Here is a 20,149-nt window from a genome sequence, read left to right on the forward strand (position 1 = left end):
TTCCCCAGCAGTTCTGCGAAAGCATCCCATTCATGCCATATTGACACTGAGGCTATTTCAGTTCTAGATCCACACTGAACAAACAAGTGCCACACTCCAGTGATTTTTGTGGGACGGACAAATGTCCACAAGGCTATCTGACTGAGTCCACCCGACATATTCCACTTGTGAATAATTGCTGATTTGAACCCCATTTCCCAAAGGAAGAGCTAGTCAGTTGTGTGTGCCCCCCTCCCAAACCCTTACTCCTCCATAATAGATAACCTCTAAAGTGTCATCTCATCTGGATGAACCACTAGCAGGTCCCCCACATGTACTTCTATAACAAGTTGTGATCAGCATAGTGGAGGAAGCTGTTTTATAACGAAGGGTTTTCATTTCTTTTGAATATGTCTGTGACAAACCAGAGCTGTTGGAGGAATAAAGGGAACAATAGCTTAGGTATGCCTTACATTATTAAGGCCAATAACTATTACTAACAATGTTAATACTATGATAGTACTGTTCCATTGTATACTTTTATTCTTCTTTGTAGTTAAAGAGGTGATAGCATATGCATATAGGAAATTACTTTATAGCCAGTGTGATTCTAAGAGCCTAACATGATTTGCCTGTTAGTTTATAAACAGAAATAATAATAATATCTGAATATGTAAATTAGTTTTACTGCAAAACCAAATAATCTGAGTGTACTGTATGACCAATATCAGTTGATTTTTTTTAAATGCAAAAGAATGTCTGTCTAAACGATGAGATAGGGTGTGTTGAGCCTAATCAGATACAACATGAAAATCCTTGATTAGATGCATTTTCTATGCAATAAAACCAATAAAAAATCACTTAGGGACACCAGGGCCATTATGATGAACAATGAGGCAATTTCTCCCACTATATTGTAAGCGAGTAGCTGTAGCGGCAGAATTAATTCCTCCAGTTGCATGCATGTATCTGGGGTTGCTTGAGATTACTTTGTTTACAGTGCTGTAGGATCAATTTTAAATGTATGCTCTGAAGTCTGAATAATTTATTTTCTAACCCATTAGAATTATTCTAAAGATCTAATTCTACAGGCCATTTTTCCACCCAAAGTGTGTGTCTGTATGTGTGTGTGTGTTTGTGTGTCAGAGAGAGAGAGATACTTCATCTTTGCTTGGTTAGTGGGATGTTACCTTCAGTTTTGAACCTTGCTATAACTGTCCATGCCTTTGTCACCACCAGAATAAACCATGCACAGTACTTGGAACTAAACTTGAAGACCATTTGGAAACTTCAAGTGGTACTGAATGCACCTGCCTACTTAGGGCTCATTACAGCCCTGCTGCATGCCTATGCAGGGGAGGAAGGGACATAAAGATCCCCCTTATTCTGTTGCATGTCTACCCATATCACTGAAACCTATGCAGAAGGGAGAGCAGTTGCCACCAAGCTGTTGCTTTCTCTCTTGTGCAGGTTGGCATGGAGTGGGTGGCTATGGCCAGGATGCGGGTAGAGATTTGGTTCCACCCCCATGCAATGCAACATTCCATGCATCAGAGCTGGCGCAGAGGGGGAGCAACCTGTGCCTGCAAAAGGGCTGACAGAAATGACTTCCCTCCCCCAGGAGCATGGAGGAAGCAGGAAAGGGACTGCGACTCTGAGTCACAATATGCTGGGCTCTGCTCCTGGGGAAGTGTGGTTCCTTCCTCAGGCTGGATTCCAAGATTTCAATCCAGCCCTTACTTAGCAGTGCATCTTGCAGGGAACACAGGACTCCTGCTCACTAGCGGGTGCTCTAGCTGCCAGTTTGTTTCTAGGTGCAGTTCAGAGTATTCATTGTGATTAGTTTTGGTGCTGATTATTTCAGGGAGCACTTTTCTCCCAGCATTTGAGCCAGGTAGTTGAACCTGCTGGACAGCTTGACCTGAGAGTCCCTAGGCTTACATAATTGAGGGCTGAGTGCTGGGCATGTTCAGTGGAGGGCGCTTCACTCTGGAATTTGCTCCTGACAGAAGCTGAGTCTATTTGCCTTCTGGATGTCCTGCTGTGGATGTTCCTGAGCTGAGAGTGGGGAGTCTCTCAGTTGGGATGAGGTGGTCCTTTTAATGTCATGTAAACTTAACGTAGATGCTTCTAGTTTCTGATTGTGCAAGAGAGGGGTGTTGGCTGGGCATATTCTAAAGCTCCAGGCAAGAAACTGCTCACTGCTATTTTAAGAGGAAAAGGAAAGCGGGGGAGGAGGGTGTCAAGAAAAGGGGCTTCTTACTGATTTTTTTCAGTCTTTGCTCCTTCTGCAACTGATGAATATCATATACCTCTGGTCCCCTTCAAAGAGGCCAAGGAATGAGTGCAGTTGGAGCCAACTCAGAGGAAGGAGCCTGGTACAGACACAGCTATTGAGCTCTTTCTTCTATTTTTGCTTATGCACAAAAGGAGAACACTTGAATCATTTTCTCTTTGTTCTTGCAGTTTGCACAGCATGCAAGACTTGCTGCACAAACACGCGGGGCCTAATTCTCCTTTTTCGCAGGCTCAATTCGCTTCCTTAGAACTCCACTGATTTCAGCATAATTGGTACCTAATGTACGTGGGTTGGATTGGTGAACTGGGCCCACAGTTCGATATGTGCACATGACATGGGGAGTCTCCCAGCAGCATTAGCCATTTTTTTTTAACAATGGGCCTATTTTGTATTAAAACATAGGTGTCTCTCTACAGGCATTGCAAGCCCTATAGCTCCTGAACTAGGCTAGATTCTTACTGTTCATCTAGTCCTAATATGTATGCTGCTTCCAAGGACCTATTGTGTGCTGTGGGCAGTAGGCACACAAGGAGTTAAATTCCATTATTAGCTTAGCAACACACAGTGAAGAGACCACAGTGTGTTCTCTCATGCAAGGCATTGTTAAATACAGTGGGGCATAATATGGTACCCTGTCTCTCAGCTGAGATCTGGTGAGTAAGGCACACTGAAGAGTGGTGCCTGCCACCTGGATGAAGTTAGTAATTATGCATTCCTGGTCCAAGCATGGCTGAGATATCATGGCTGGGACTATTGGAAGAAGGTGTTGTCAAGCCATTTGAGCACAGGACGTGAGAATCAGGACTCCTAGGACTGTAGACTGATCACATACACAGCCAGATTTACACTGGTGAAATTGTGTTCAGTGGAGTTTCTCTGGATTTTCTCTTGGGGTAAGTGAGAGTAGATTCAAGCCCCTACATTTCCTTCCTAGGTCTGCTACTGACCCTTGGACCATGGTTATATCACTTAACCTCTCTCTGTCAAAGTTTACCCATGGGGATAATAACTAGGTAGTAATAATCTCTATCCCACTTGGGGTGTGTGGGGGTTAGCTAAACTTTGTGAAATGCTTTATTATGTGTATTATAGTAGTGCCGAGAAAGTCCAGCCAAGATCAAAGCCTAGTTGCACTCATCACTGTGTATATCCGTAGTAAGAAACAGTCTGCTCTGAACAGCTGTCAATCTTCTACAAAAATAGACAACATGGATAACGGAAGGATTGTCATCCCCAATTTAGTTGGCAAACTACAGCACAGAGAGATCAAATAACTTGTCTAAGATTCACAACAGGAAGTGTGTGGTAGAGCCAAGAATTGAATCCAAATCTCCTGGGTCCCAGTGCAGTGCTTTAACCACAAAATTATCTTTCTCCTCTGAGTACTGTCAGGTTTTTGAAGGAAATGTGATACAGAAGGATAAAGTATATAATTATGGAAACGAAACCTTGCTAAGATGAGCTGTGATCAGTTTCAGATCTAGTTTTGAGATTAATTTTTGGGGTGCCATTGGCAAAGGAGTGGTACATCAGAAATAATTGGACAAAATGTTATCAGATTTTTAATTCAGAGGAGAATGAGTGAAGCCATAATCAGAAATCTGGCATATGGCATCATCTTTGATAAGCAGGTCCTGTCTCTCACCTGCCACATGAACTCAGTAAGGGCTTGTATTTATTTGCCAATATATCACACCACTGCCACAGTCTTTCTGCCGCTCTTTTGTTTCAGTGATTAGTGGCTCCTTTAACCACGACAATTTTGGACCTTTCTTGAACACAGGAAAGCTATCAAAAGCAGCCCCGTTAGTGGTTTTGTTTTTGTTTTATTTCACATCACAGCAAGTCCTGAAAGCTGTCAAGAGCTATCATCTCATCACTCTTCCTCCAAGTGTTTGGCACAAACAAGGAGGAAAAGAACAGCATAAATAACGGAGTAAAATTATCCATAAATTGCAGCTCCTCAGATGTCAAGTAGAAATCAAAACAGACAGGCAGGCAGCAGGGAATCAACTGCAACAAAACTTTTACGTTAGTCTCTCTTTGCTCCAAAGTCTATAATGTAAATAAACAAGGTCTCTCAAATCCACAGACTCAGGATGGCAGAGGTAGCAGCTTGTACTCAGAGAATGGTAAGGGCCAGTGTATCTCAAGTTGCTCAGCAACGGTCCATTTGGTCAGTTGTGGCCAGACTCAAAGCCCACTGGAAGACTCCCATTGACATCAGTGGGCTTTGGATCAGACCATTAGGCTACTATTCAGGAAAGTGCGTAAGCAAATGCTTAAGTGCTGCTGAAGTCAAGGGGACATAAACATATGCTTAAAATTAAGCATATGCCTACGTGCTTTGATGAATAGGGAGTGTGCTTAAGTGCTTTGTGGAATCAGGGCCTTAAAAAGCTGCATTGCTTAGCTCTAAAACAGGGGTCTCAAAGACACGGCCCGTGGGGTTATCCGTGGCCCGCAAACCCCTCGCAGCCACCCCGCCCTCCCCCAGTGTTTACCTACAGCGACTCTGGCCGGACGTGCACCGGGGGCAGGGCAGGCTCCCTGCCTGCCCTGCCCCACGTCGCTCCGGGAAGAGGCTAGAACGTAGAGAGGGGGGTGGGCAGAGGGGCTGTGTGTTGCTGTTGCTTGAGGCAGCGCCCCCAGCAGCTCCCATTGGCCGGGAATGGGGAACCGCGGCCAATGGGAGCTGCTGGAGGCGCTGCCTGAAGCAGCATCAACACACAGCTCCTCCGCCCCCCTTCCCCACATTCCAGCCTCTTCCCAGAGCCGCGCGGGGCAGGGCAGACAGACAGACAGACAGACAGGCAGGCAGGCAGTCAGGGAGCCTGCCCTGCCCCCCGGTAGGCGCTGGGCCAGATCCTGCCCCCGAACCCCTCCTGCAGCCGAACCCCCTGCCCTGAGCCCCCTGCTGCACCCTGACCTCCTGCCCTGAACCCCCTGCCTCACCCCACACCCCTCCTGCACCCCAACCCCCTGCCCTGAACACCCTGCCTCACTCCAACCCCTCCTGCATCCCAACCCACTGTCCTGAGCCCCATGCTGCACCCCTACCCCCTGCCCTGAACTCCCGCCTCACCCCGCACCCCTCCTGCATCCTAACCCACTGCCCTGAGCCCCATGCCGCACCCCTCCTGCACCCTGACCCCCTCCTGCACCCTGAAGCCCCCCCTGAGCCCCATGTGGCACCCATACCCCCTGCCCTGAGTCCCCGCCTCACCCCGCACCCTGACCCCCTGCAGTACCCCTCACCCCTCCTGCACCCCACACTACAACTCCCTGCCCTGAGCCCCTGCCACACCGCACACCTCTCCTACACCCCCTGGGGGCAGGGAGGGGGCAGAGTTGGGGTGGGGATTTCGGGGAAGGGGTTGGAATGGGGGCAGGGAAGGGGTGGGAAGAGGCGGGTCAGGGGTGGGGCCTCATGGAAGGGGTGGAGTGGGGGCGGGGGTGGGGGTGGGAGGTGTCAGTAATGCGGCCCTTGGGCTAATGTACTAGTCCTCATGCGGCCCTCATGGTCATTTGAGTTGGAGACCCCTGCTCTAAAAGGAGTCCCTGCCTCTCAGGACAGAGCTTGTCATGTACTGGTTTTGATGTGGGGCACTCGAAGCAGAGAACGGTTTGGAATGTGGGAGGAATGAACGTAACTACAGTAAGAAGGATTGGGCATGGTTGTCATTTCCCATGAGAAGGGCTTTGTGAAATCCCCTGGTGTGAGTCAGAGTGAGTTAATTGGGCCTATTGCTGAAAGAGTCATTCCCAAGACACTGGAATGCTGGTGCGATTGTCTCCAGACTTCCAGCTTTGGTCAATCAACTTTTCCTTTTAGAAGTCTAAAGACTCTGGTACTGATCGTCAGCTGGTATAAATTGGTGTAGCTCTATTGAAGTTAATGGAGCTATGGTGATCTACACCGGCTGACAAATTGGCCTTAAGTTTTCAGCTCTGGACTAAATGGATACACCCGCAAACCCCAGCATTTGCATGTACAAGTGCTTCTGTTTGAAGATGCATTGGTGTGGGGTGATTTTTGAGAGCAGGATCAATGTACTCATAACTAAAAGTCTGATGCTAGAGGTGTCTTTGGGGAAATCTAGGATCCTAGGGGCAATGGTGTTTGAAGGACTTTATATCCTTTATGCTCCTCATATGGCAAAGAATTTAACAGGTGATGCTGGAACGGTTGTTGCAATCAAATCTTTCGGCTGCCGCATGAATAATAATGCTTGCTAGTGAGACGCACTTCATGCAGATTACAAAGTACAGTCATATACATTCACTATCAGTCAAGGCAACAAAATAACAATGATAAGTGCTATGATACGGGGATGACATATGCTGCATTTTATTGGTGCCTTGGAATTTCATAAGCACTGTATTAAAGATAATAGCTAAATGGATTGCAAATGGATGCCTCTGGTGCTCCTGGGGATCTGCACTCGTTACTACCTAATTGAGACAGTTGTGTAGCCTTGTTGTGTCCCGTGCTCAGAGGCTGATTCTGAGGCATAGAATCATAGAAATTGGAGAGAGGTGAACATATTCCTTAGTTTTTTCTCTATCTTCCCTGCTAGAGCAGGAAGGTCCTGAGAGTGTATTTCAGTTGTTTTGACCAGTCTAATTTTAACTGATTCCAGCCTTGGAATTCTCTGTAGATGCTATTCCAGTCTAATAGACCTTTATGCTTAAGAGATTTTTTTTAAGCTGTTGTTTCCTTTGCTTATTTTCATTGCTGTTATTTGCATCCTCCTTGAAGCACACTAAACAATGACTAAGGGGTGGGATGGTACCTGAAGCATGAACACCTAAACAAATTGTTTGGTCAAACTACACCTCCTTGGAAATCTTGGCAATGACTGCATGATGCATGGATTGGTTATTGTGTACATATATTGTATATAAGTGTGGGAATCATATGGCCTGAACTGTCCCTGGCTCTTGTGGAGGATGTGTGGCAGGAGATAGAATCATACAAATGTAGGGCTGGAAGGGACCTTGAGAAGTCATTAAGTCCAGCCCCTTGCGCTGTGGCAGGACCAAGTTAACCTAGACCATCCCTCACAGATGTTTGTCCAACTTGTTTTTAAAAGCTTCCTATGATGGGGACTCCCCGACCTTCCTTGGAAGCCTATCTGCTGATCTCGTGGGGCTGGTGTGAGGTATTGTCCCAGCCCTTTACCACTCTGCCAAAGATGTTGAGAGCAACTGTGGGAACCAGCTAAAACATACTAAAAGATGGTGCAGTCTGTGCATCTTCCCTCAGCCTTGCCTTGAGCTGTGTGGCTCTGCACTGGCCCTCGGGGGGGATGGGGCCAGCGCAGATGCACAATCCAGCCCTAAATAACTGATTAGAGTTATTCAAACTGAGAGATTACTTTGCAGTTTCCTTGGATTTCTTCTATTTCATTTCTGAGATCTACTGCCTGAGTTTGTAGCTAGCTCTTTCTCCTCCCTTTTCTGGTTCATGATTTGCCTTACGTTCACCCACTTTATGCAGACATTTAATTGATATGCATCTGAAAGAGAATGACACATGTGACTTATTACTATGTGAATATGGTTTCTTTCCCAGCCTTTGATTTTAGATAATAAAGTGCAATTATAACAGATTTTTTTATTGAGTTTTATTTTAAAGAGAGAGAATGAAAGAAACCTAAGTGATGCTCTGCTGTGGGACTGTTATCAAATGAAATCCCCTTTGTTTAAGTCTATTTAATTTCACAGCTTTACTTGAATTGTTACAATTCTGTGGGCTTTCTCACAATTATAAACAGCAGGCTGATAAATGAACTCATTTTTTAAAAAGTACCAGTGAATATAGCCACCATAGATGTTGTTTTTGTGATTGAGCCTGGCCACACCTTAGTGCAGCCTTTCCACTTTTTACGTATCTGGGAACCGTGTACTATTGCTTTCCACTTGGGCCTGTTCTAGACCAGCCCAAGGAGTCTTCAAGTTCTCTGCTGAGGATTGAATTATCAAAGTAACTAGGCCACAATACGGGTGATCAGTGTCACTATTTGCAATACTAGGGAAGGGATCCTCTCTCCCACTATAGCCCCTGTATGCGGTAACCCTCCCCCCTTAATTGGCTATGGAGAATTTTCCTAGCACAGGCACTGCCTAGGACAGCCGCAAGGAGCACTTTGCAGTCCCTCTTGCAAGCCTTGATGTAGGGGGCATGCCAGGAGTGGGAGATTGTGTGTCATGGGTGAGAGGCAGAGGGGGTGTAGCACACACTGCTTTATGTGCAGTTCTCTGAGCTACCTAAATAGTACCTGGCCCACAACCAGACCAGAAATTATGAGAGTTTCACCCTTGCCTCCCAGAGTGCCTGCTTTTCCCTCAGAGAAGGAGAGAGGAGGAGGTTGCCCTTGTGGTTAAGACACTGGTCTGGGACTCAGGAGATCTGGGTTCTGACTCTGCCACAGACACATCATGGTCTTGGTCAGGTCACATCATGTCTCGGTGCCTGAGTTTCCCCATCAGTAAAATGGGGATAATAATGATTCTTTCCTCCACCCTTTGTCTGTCTTGTGTATTTAGTCTGAAAGCAGTTTAGGGTAGGAATGATCTCTTACTCTGTGTGTGCGTGTGAGCGCATGTGTGTGTGTACGTGTGTACACAGGGCCTAGTACAATGGGGCCTCTAGATACTACTGTGATATAGATGAAAAAATAATACGAATAATGGATGCTCTGACAGAGTTTCTTTGTTTCTCTTTGTTTTCCCAGCTGGGAGGCTGCGGGATCCTTGGAGTTGGCATCTGGCTGGCTGTTACCCAAGGGAACTTTGCTACCCTCTCCTCTTCTTTCCCATCCCTGTCGGCTGCCAACCTGCTGATTGTCACAGGGACTTTCGTCATGATCATCGGCTTTGTCGGCTGTATAGGTGCCATCAAAGAAAACAAGGGCCTCCTGCTGAGTGTGAGTATGAAGACACGCGCGGTCAGCAATGGTGTCCATTGTTTCCTGATGCTGGTGTCACTGCAATGCATGTTAGAGTGATGTACGGTATTTAAGAAGCAGGCTGGTCAGTTCTGAGCCGGGACGAGGCATGAGTCATGGTTCAGTCATTCTCTGATCTCCCAGGTCATTCCTGAGCAAGCCTGCTTCTATTAACACTTCTGTCAAAGATGAGACGCTCACAAGAAGGGAGGGGTTAGCGATGGTGGTGGTGCATTTGTGTGCTTCTTGGGGGTTGAGGGATTTACCTAGATAGCTTTTGCAGCATGCCCTTGAATTCCTTGTCCTTATTCATCCAGCTTTAGCAGCTACATCCCTTCAATAGCTACTGTAGTGGGGCTGGTGATATGAGGGCCTGAGGTGGGGATCACTGACGAGGGGAGTGCTGGGAGAAATTATGAGTTTGACCTAAACTGGAATTGAGATGTGTAATCTTGATGCCACCGTTGGTTTTGCCAGTAGTTAACTCTTAAAAGGTTGGGATGTTGGCAAGCAAAGATCCCAGCCTAAGAGTTAGGCTGTTAAATGAGAGTTTAAGGGTTAATAAGATGTGGACAGTCCAGATTTAACTGAGGCCATAGATCTTGCTTGTGTTTTACTGAAACCTGATTTGATGCCACTGCTTTGGTTTACAATTGGTGCCAGTTACAGTTAATATTGGGTGAATATTTTGTGTAGCATGAGGCTAAGGGAGGATGAGTGAGGTCATGGCATTATGGCCATGCTGTTTATCCAGCCTTAAATATAGATGGTTTCCCACCCCACAACTGGATTGAATCCAGTGTCCCAGGGTGGGGTGAAGCTGGGACTAGGCCTAGTAAACTGATTCCCCTGCTGCATTACAAAGTCTGTGTGTGAGCTGAAGTTGTTCCCCACCACACACCTCAGCCTGCCAGGGCCCAAATGTGGGGTGAGTTGTGTGAAAGTGACCAGAAATGAGGGGGACACAAATTATTCTGTAAGAATATTTTTAGTTCTGTAAGATCCCCTTCTTTAGTGTATACAGGGCCGGCTCTAACTTTTTTGCTGTCCCAAGCAGCAAAAAAAAGTGCCGCCCCCCCAAGCCCCCGCCGAGCGCTGTGCCGCGCCACACCCCCCCCACAGCGCCTCCCCCGAGCGCCGCGCCGCCGGAGCCCACCCCCCCACCGAGCGCCGCCGGAACCCCCCCTCTCCCCGAGTGCCGAGCCCCGCGCTGCCCCCCCGCCGAGCCCCCAGAGCCCGCCCCCGCCTAGCGCCACCGGAACCCGCCCCAGCGCCGTGCCCGCGCCGCCCTCCCGCCGAGCGCCACGCTGCCGGAGCCCGCCCCCCCGCCGAGCGCTGTGCCGCCGGAGCGCCCCCCCCCCCCAGCGGAATGCCGCGCTGCGCTCCCCCCACCGCCCCTTACCAGGTGCCGCCCCAAGCATGTGCTTGGGTGCCTGGTGCCTGGAGCCGGCCCTGAGTGTATAGAAGGCTTTCTATAGCCTCTGTTTCATGATTCTTTGATTCTGACACATTTTTTAACAATGGAAGTGAGAGGCATCACATTTCTGTGGAATGTAGGTGACTTTGGCACTAAAATGAGCGATGTCCCTTGAAACCAAGAAGCCTCTGGGGCCTTTTTACCAGGGTGGGATGGAGGGTCTGAGGCTGACTGCTTGACGACTTTAGTGCCTCATTGGTGACAAACTTTCTGAATAAGTTACGTGGCTATCGTGACAGCCATGTGGCTAACCCACATGCTTATTGGCTCCATGCTCATGCAACTCTATCCATCAAGGTGCTGAGTCCCATGGGATTACTCACATGCTTAAGATGTTTGCTGGATCACGGCCAGGGTACTCAGCTCGCTGTAAGACAGAGCCCATTGCTCTTTTGGGGGGCATATTGGGGCAAGGCAGCTAGAAATTTTGCCAGTGTCAGGGACTGATCATTACCACCGATGGGTTGATAGTGGGTGTCTGCCTATCCTGTTGAAATTGGGGAAAAAATCTTGATCAGCTTCCAGTTAGTGGAAGCATCAATGTAGAGTCTAGGTGGAAGTCCTCGGGATGGATTCTCAGATTTGGACTTTACTTCCCCCAACTTTTAGTGTGAAAAATAGCTTGAACCTGTTAGCCTTCAGGGTCTGATATATGGATGGTCCCTTTACCAAGTCTAAGATTTTCAGGGGAGCCTAAGTTCGTTACCAGCTCCTGCTGAATGTTAGTGAGATTCAAAACTCTCATGGGTGCTTTTGACAATCCCACTGCCAGCCTTTTGGGAAGGGAAAGGGATAACAGGGGCTGCTGTTTGTGAGTGAGACGGGATATTGTATGGGTCTGCTTCCACTTTATTAATTATTATTATTATCATCATATTCTGGTTCACGCTGCTGGTTTGGTTTGATTAAATTGTAATTTTAATTAATCACAGAAGTGTCTATAGCTTGGGACAGGTGTGGTTTTTTCCTAGATAAATTATAAATCAAAGTAAATTCATGAACACAGTAACTGACTGAAGTAACTAGTTTAATATAGCTTTGATCACTCCATATATGCTCAAGTACTACCCCAGGCCACCCTTCCCTTACGCAACACAATTTTCAGTTACCCCCAAGATGATCTTCTACCAAAAAAGGGCATGTGTTGGAATCTCTCTGGGTGCCCTTTAAAAATCCCGACCTCTTGCCCCAAAACCTACAAAGTGAGTTTTTGTTCAACTTTTCTGCTGTTAGTTCTGTACCTTCCCTTCTGTGCCACTTTTTAAAGGGAATGTTCCTGTGAAATCAATGGAGTGTCAGGACAAGCTTGCTAATTTTGGCAATGGGAAAGCAGTTAAGAGTTGGAAATCTTGTCTTCACGTGACTCACGCTGTGTTTAGCAATCATCAGAGGGGTGAGTCCTTAAACTCCCTTTGATGTCTACCAGGGCAGACATCTTTACATCTAGCCTTGTTTCTAGCCTCAAGTCTATTCTTATTTAAACTTAATTTCAGTGATGACTGTCTGCTTGGTCCTTTCAGAATGGTGTGACATCACTGCAGATAGAGGTTTGTCATGGCTGTGATGTCAGTGACACATTTCTTAGACCGTGCACAATATGGTAGAATTTTGTTTTGTTAGTAGTATCTCTCATGCTAACTATTTTTTAAAAAGTCAGGCTGGGATTTCCAAAGGAGCCTAAGGGTTTTAGGCATCCAACACCGGTTAGGTACTCTGATCTCATTGAAATCTAACTCCTTTAAATACCAGCCTAAAATAATGAATAGTTGCAGTGAGGCTGAAAAAGTATGTTTAGGGTGGGCTGATAGAGCTGGTTTAATACTATTAATTGAACACATTGCTTGATTAAATTTGCTGTTTTTCATTGAATAACATATTTGACTAATTCATTTTTCTGAGAATCGGCAAGCTCTAGTGGTCCATGAGGGAGGAGGCAAATATGGGGAGCTAGATGGGTAGCAGAGATTGGTGAAGTCTTTGAAGAAGGTTGAAGCAAGTTTATGATGGCTTAAAAACAAAGAAGAAATTATTAACTGGATTCTGAAATGAAAGGGGAAACAATAGCGTTGTTTGAAGATGAAGGTGTATTCCTTCTTCATGGCTCATGTCAGAAACAAGGCTGTGGCATTCTGCCTGTGTTGGAGTCTGGTAAGGTGGAATTTGGGGAGGCCATAAAGAAAAGGAGTTTCAGTCATCAAAGCTAGAGGAGTATTTCCAGGAATGCTGTAAGGGTGCGGCAAGTTGGCAGCTATCTGGGTTTCACCAAGGTACCCATGGAGAGATGCTGATTCCACTCAGTAGAATATCTGCACATCTCCAGTTAGCATGTTTCATTTACCTCCCTCCAGTCTCTTCTCAGTACAGCATGGGAGTAAGACGTGATCATGAAATACTAACCATAACTGGCAGTAAAACTCCCCAAATGTTGCAGTAATTTTACTCTCCTGCGGCTCTTCCCATATATCTCTCTCCTCTAAATCCTTCACTGTCTTCCTCTCATATTCCACATCAAGCTAATTCTCTTGAAATCTCCTTCAAGAGCCTCATACCTGCACCTAGAGACAAGCTTGGGACTATGCAAACCATGCAGACACATGCGGTATTCCCGAGACCAAATCAGAGTTTCTGCTGCTGTCACCTGCACTGCATCCCCTCATATTGATCGAATGACAGTATCTGTTTCCTCCTGCTTTCCCCTGCTGGCTACCTCTAGGTCTGCATGGATTGAAGAAGGCTCCTATTGTCCTGCTTCCTCCTGCTATCCCACATGGGCTCCCAAGAGCAGCTGAAAAGGGAGGAGGCAGCACCTAGAGGTTGGATGGAGGTAGGGGGACAGGAGCTGCACAGGGGGTTATAGTATCTGTAGCGGGGGGGAGGATTCTGAGGTGCTGTGGGAGTTAGAAGCTAAGATGGATGATGCCAGAGAGCAAGAAGTGAAAAGGCTAGGAGCTGGGATGGAACAGGGAGAAGAGCTGGGGAGCAGAAGATGGAGAATACTGGGATAAGAGGTGGAAGTAGGACCTAGTTGTGTGGAGGAGCAGAAGTCACATGGTGGTGGGCAGTAGGGGGCTGAGTAAGGGGATGGGGGCTCAGAGCTTATCCTACTCATGCACTAAGGGAAGTGGTACTGGTTAGTGGTATGGTAGGAGATTTTTTTTTTGAGGAGTGAGGTGGTTGGAGTGCAGCGAGAAGTGAGTGGTAGGGAAAGGGTATGCTAACCCATTTATATGGTGTACTCTGGGTTGGAGGGAGGCCCAGAATCTGACCCTATATCTCCATGCATTCTGGCACATGACCTGGGCATTCCATTTGTCTGAATGTGATTGTTAGCTCTTCAATGCGAAGATCCTGTGGTGTTCTATATGAATGACAGTAATTGGCTGGGTCTGGCATGTGTAACAGTGCCAGGGAGGAGGAGAGGGGGGAATCTGTAAGTGGCAGAGAGGAGAGGGAGCAGAGAGATCTAAACAGGAATAAAACATTAAAACCAATGGGTTTTGTGTGGTGGGGTCTAATACTCATAAATAATCCATACAGACATACTGAGCCAGATCCTCCGCTGGTCTGAATCAGCACAGCTTCAATGGAACCACATTGATTTCCACCAGCCCAAGGATCTGACCCATTTCTTTATTCATCATCCTAACCAGTCCTTGTATCAGGCCTCACTAAACAAACCCATTCACATTATTGAGCACTCTGAGGAACCTTATGGAAACCTGAACTAAAGTGAGAACAAAATTCTTTTTGTAAGGAAACCTTGAGCATGGCCTACGTTCTGCATTCATATGAAGACAGGGTGAATGTGCACATGCCATCATGTCAAAATGTTATTGAACAAATAGCGGATACCGACAACGATCCTTTACGCTCCAGCTCTGATGTGAAGGAAGATAAACTCTCCCAGCATTAGGTTTCCCTAGAGAAATCAGAGGCATGAGTGTCTCTTGAAATAGACAGCCTTGTGGTGTGTAATCTCACAACTAAATGCAGAGGCAAGTTGACGGCTGAAGCTAGGGAACCGCTCTCACTTGGTTTCAGAGAAACATTCTGTGGCATTACCTTTCTTTGGTTTCTGAAAATGTTACAACAGAAGCTCATCTCTTTGCAAACACTGTTGGGTCTTGGAAGCCGAGGTGCCCCAATGATCATTGCGCTGCAGTATAAGGTGTAAGGGCAGCAGTTGTTGACAAGTGAACTTTGGTGAGCCAGAGCCACTGTCCTGAGTAGGTGACTGAACCACCAACCGTCTATTCCTCTCCATGCCTGAAATATAGTTTATGCTGTAAGGGTCTGATCCAGTGCTCATTGAAGGCAATAGAACGAGTCCCATTGATTTTAATGGGCATTTGATCGGGCTCTAAGGGTTTCTCTCAACATATGGCAAATCTTTATAAAGTATTTTCCGGTAAGATGGGAGTGCAGTTCTGCTTCCTCCTGGGAATGTGTCTGTTCTCATTGTGAAGACTTTGAGCACCAATGCTCATCACCGTCCATGTGTTCCATCTCTCCCTATAATCTCTATGTGGCATCCACTGTAACATACTGGCGTGTGTGTTTGTGTGTGCGCACATGCACACATGCCTGTGCGCTCGCATACACAGTTTTTCTCTGTTAAATAGAGTCACACTTGCTCAAGTTCTTGTGACTGTTTCCCTATAGTGGCTGACCTATAAAAATCTCTAAATGAGTAGCAGCCAATGAAGCTCAAGTGGTAAAGGCCTGTGTTTATGGAACTGAACTGCCTGAATTTTGTCAGTATCCTTCATATAAGTAGTTAGTGGGAATCTCTAGTAGTTTTATGTTTGCAACCATGAAGCATAATGCATGCTAAAAAAAAAAAAAAATCCCAGCTGTGGCTTTTAAATAATCATTGATTTATATTATTATTAATTTGTATTAAATTAGTCCCTAGGGGCCACAGTTGAGATCAGGGGCCAGTTGTGTTAGGTTCTGTACAAACTCTTAGTGAGAGCAGGGGCGGCTCTAGGCACCAGCAAAGCAAGCCTGTGCTTGGGGCAGCCCATTTGCAGGGGCGGCAGGGATCAAGCATGGGAGCTGAGAACCAACAGGGGGCCCTGGGAACTGCAGTTCCTTGGTTAGCTCCCTGCCTATAGAGCCAGCCCTGGAGCAGGGAAAGAACTACATTTCCCAGCATTCCCTTGGCCACTACCAACAGGAAAGAGGGAGAGGGAGTGAGGTAGCTGAGACCTCATGCTGCAGCCTGCTATGAATGGAGAGTTGCACTCTGAAGGGTAGGGATACCATATTTTAACATTCAAAAAATAGGACAGTCCACAGAGAGGGTAGCCCCACCCTGCCACCATCCACCCCCTCCGACTGCCCCCCACAGAAACCCCAACCCATCCAATCCCCCCTGCACCCTGTTCCCTGATCACCCCCTCCCGGGACCCCTGCCCCTAACTGCCCCCCAGGACCCCACCCCCTATCTAAGCCTCCCTTCTCCTTGTCCCCAACTGCCCCCTCCTGAGACCGCCCCAACTTCCCCCCAGGACTCCACCCCCTACCTGTCCCCTGACAAATCCCCTGACTCCCATGCCTATCCAACCACTGCCTGTCCCCTGACTGCCCCCCCCAACCCCTGACCCATCTAACCCCCCCTTCTCCCTGCCCGACTGCCCCCCCCGAACGTCCGCCCCATCCAACCCCCTTACCATGCCACTCAGACCAGCATATCTGGCTCCGTGCAGCGCCAGACACACTGCTGCATACATGCTGCCATGCTCCCCCGCGGAGCCACAGACCCCCCCCCCCAGCACCTGCCTTCCAGATTTGAACACCTCAAAATTCAGGAGTGCTCAAGCTCAGTTTGGGCAGCTGTTACTTCATTTCTCCCAAATCAAATATACTGATCCACTGTAACTTGCTGTAGAAAAAGTAGGATAAAATTGAGCAAGAAATGCTTCCCAGTGGTTATTAGGACTGGAATTGCTATTTTCAACAGCCATTGCCTTTTTGTTTGGTTTGTTTGTTTAAAAGGAAGACAGTGATATTGCATTGGCAAATTCCCCATAGCAAGAAAGAGTGGAAGAAAAGAATAATAAAGGCACCTCAACTTTTCCTCATTTATGTAGGACAGTCTTATAATATGCATCCAGATATCCCCCAATCACACAAGCTGAAAATTGTTACACTTTACTGCAGTTCTGTAACCATATGGGAACCAATCCTCTCTGTGTTCTCTGCACATCTAAAATTCCTGCTGAATGACCTGCCGTGGGAGCGAGTTACCAGTGACCCAGGGCTGCGGCAGAAGGAGGGTGCAGGTGGGGGGTGGGAGAGAGCCCAGGGCTGGGGCAGCAGGAGGTGTGGGGGGGGACAATTGGTGGGGGGGGGGGAATGAGGGAGCCCAGAGCTGGGGCAGCAGGGTGGGTGGGGAGAGCCCAGGGCTGGGGCAGCAGGGGGGGGTGTCAAGGAGCCCAGTCCTGGGATGGGGGGCAGCCAAAAATTTTTTTGCTTGGGGCGGCAAAAAACCTAGAGCCGGCCCTGAGTGAGAGACAGTCTTGCCCTTACTATCTAAATTCAGGGCAAATAGGAAGCAGCATTATCCTCATTAAACAGATGTGAAGCTGTAGCATGCTGAGATTAAGTGACTTGCCCAAGGTCACACACGGAGTCTTCAGAAGAGCTATCAACTGAACACAAATCTTCCAAGTCCCAGTTCAGTGCCTTAAACACACAACCATCCTTTCTCTGTTTAGGGCTGTGTGCTTCTCGAGGCTCAATCTACTGCACTAGACCTTAAACAAGCTTTTAGCTTTCTAAAAAAAGTAACTTATATTTCTCTTTTTGCTGTCAGGCTAAAAGATGAGTAAACACCCCAAGACAGAGCTAGGGCTCAGCTTTTATCTTGCTGAAAGTGGCTAATTGGCTCAATTACCCTGAGCCCTGCTGCAAACTGGTAAGCCAGTCAGCCTAATAACAAAATTACTTTCAATTAACTGTGAAGCAGGAGATTCACAGAAGCCCTGTGAAAGGAGTTCCTGACCATTGTGTAATGCAAAACCTTTGAAAACAGGAATCCAGTGCTCAATCCCCATAATTAGAGTCACTAGTAAAGTTGGTATTGTGTCCTTGGAGAGGTTTGGTGGTTATTTAACACACACTCCAATATCTATGATGCTTGAAATCATTTGTGTTTTAGGACAAATAATAGCCCTCCTCCTGGAAGGAGGCAAGGTTCATAAGGAATTAGAACCCTTTTTCAGCATCCTCTTTCATGCTGCCTGTTTTTTCAGGGTTTGGTGCAATGAACCAGATCCTTGGCCCCAGAACTGACAATGGAAAGTGGCCAGTCAGCTGATCTAAAGGGACAGCCAAGGCTTCTGTTTGTGTAGGGAAATCCTTGGGGGCGATAAAGGCAGCACAGTTGGCTCTGCACCACCAACATCCCCCATCGCTGCATGTGTGTCAGGAGTGGGCAAGGCTATGCCACACAACCGTGCGGGACACCAATCCTTATCTGGACCAGCCATCTCTAGTGAGCCATTGCGGCCAACATCTACATTACACTGTAACGTAGGCAATGACTATGCTGTAATTGGGAGGTGTGATTGCAGAAGGTGTAGACCTACCTGAGCTAGCTTTGATCAAGCTAGGTCAAAGCTAGCTTGAGTAATAATAACAGTGAAGCTGTGGCAGCACAGATGGTTGCTTGAACTAGCCCCACCTGCCTGGGACCCTGGGTAAATACTTGAGCGCCGGACACCTGTGCTAATGCTCCTTCCCTGCTGTGGTTCCTTGAGCTAGCTAGATCAAAGCTAGCTCAGGTAGGTCTGCACATTTTGTAGTCTCACCTCCCACTTGTGTTAAGAAGCTATTTAATCCCCCAGTCAGACTGAGGATCGGAGGAGTGGAAAGGTGGGTTAGATCCATCTTATTTCTCCTGCCCTTGAACTGTGCTGAAGTGAGGCTAGGGGACAGGAAGCAATGGGCTTAAATTTCAGCAAGGATGGTTTAGGTTGGATATTAGGAAGAACATCCTAACAGTCAGGGTGGTTAAGCACTAGAATAAATTGCCTAGGGAGGTTGTGAAATCGCCATCTTTGCAGATTTTTAAGAGTAGGTTAGACAAACACCTGTCAGAGATGGTCTAGTCCTGCCATGAGTGTAGGGGACTGGACTAGAAGACCTCTCAAAGTTCCTTCCTACAATTCTATGATTCTAAGATGGAGCCCAGAATATATAGAAAAAAATCTACCCATCCATTGTATCCTGTTCAGGGTGTATGCATTTGAATAGTGCTCTATTTGAAAGTGCTAATAGGGCAGCAATGAAGGGGGTTCATGGAGTGAGAGGAGCTGAAGAGTGGTTAATTAGAAGGTTAAAAAAAGAGAAAGATCATTAAAAGATGGAGCTATGCAGTTCCATTTAATAAATGTGAACCTCATGTAAATAAGGAATAATTCCAATAAAGTCACTAGCGTAAACAAGATCAGAATCAGGCCGTGAGACTGTTTGCTCAGCACTATCTGCGAAAAGAGCCTTGACCAAGCCTATGTCTACACTACGAGCTAGGACTGTGATTCCCCAGCTCACATCCACATACTCCGGGTAGCTCGATGAGAGCTTCAGGTGGGTTTGTATTTGGCACTGCAGCTACTGTCCGTGCTACCACAGCTACACTACTATTTATACTCACGGTGACTCTCGTCTACTATCATGAGTATGTGTACATGAGCTGGGGAATCACCCCGCTAGCTTGTAGCGTAGAGGTAGCCCAACAGGCAACTACTTACAAATGGTCTCATACTGCAGAAGATCTTATCTATGGAATAACCTCTGTGGGGAAACTGACTGTCCCTGAGGTTTTATACTGTGAATTCAAGGTTTCTTTGTACCCAACCCCAGCTCATCTGTGGGCAGAGACAGAAATGAAGAAAACAAGGAAGAAATGTAATGACTGGGAAGAAGAGAACCAAAAAAGTGCTTTCCAGCAGCGTCATTGCACCCTACCAAAAAGCTGACAGCCAAAACTCTATCGGTGACAGAATTTATCTTGGCTCAGATAAAGAGGAGCGAAAAGCATCATGAATGACTTCCTTTCAACAATGTTCTGCCACAGACCAAGTAGCAGATTTAAAAATTTTATTAAGCTGATGTTTTTTTTTTAAAAAGTGAACAGTATAGAGTTTATGCATAGAAGTTTCTGGTTATCAGGGAATAACATACAGATTATCGAGGGGTGCAAAGTTCGGTTTAAGATCGGGTGGCATAAGGAATACATAATCTGCAGTATCCCCGATTGGGGGTAAAAGGTTGATGGGTCAAAATACAGACATTGAGATATGAGGGTATGAAGTTCATAGAGTGGCTATGTTCGGGTGTGGAGTATAATGAGTGGATATGATGATGAGGATGGATTGACCCTCATTTGGTGAGATTTAATGTTCAGAGAGTTTATGGTTCCAGTTCATATGA

The 20,149-nt window shown here is 46.8% G+C and overlaps 1 protein-coding gene across 8 annotated transcripts in view; it reads left to right on the forward strand.

The window, feature by feature from the left end:
• Nucleotides 1-20,149, forward strand: part of TSPAN4 (tetraspanin 4) — a 712,007-nt gene that overhangs the window by 592,492 nt on the left and 99,366 nt on the right. For all 8 annotated transcript variants that reach the window (XM_054025356.1, XM_054025357.1, XM_054025359.1 and 5 more), the window contains one exon: nt 9,019-9,210. In XM_054025356.1, coding sequence (XP_053881331.1) covers nt 9,019-9,210 — 192 coding nt within the window. The remainder of the gene's footprint in view (nt 1-9,018; nt 9,211-20,149) is intronic.

Source organism: Malaclemys terrapin, chromosome 4, assembly GCF_027887155.1.
Source record: "Malaclemys terrapin pileata isolate rMalTer1 chromosome 4, rMalTer1.hap1, whole genome shotgun sequence".
NCBI classification, from domain to species: Eukaryota; Metazoa; Chordata; order Testudines; family Emydidae; genus Malaclemys; species Malaclemys terrapin.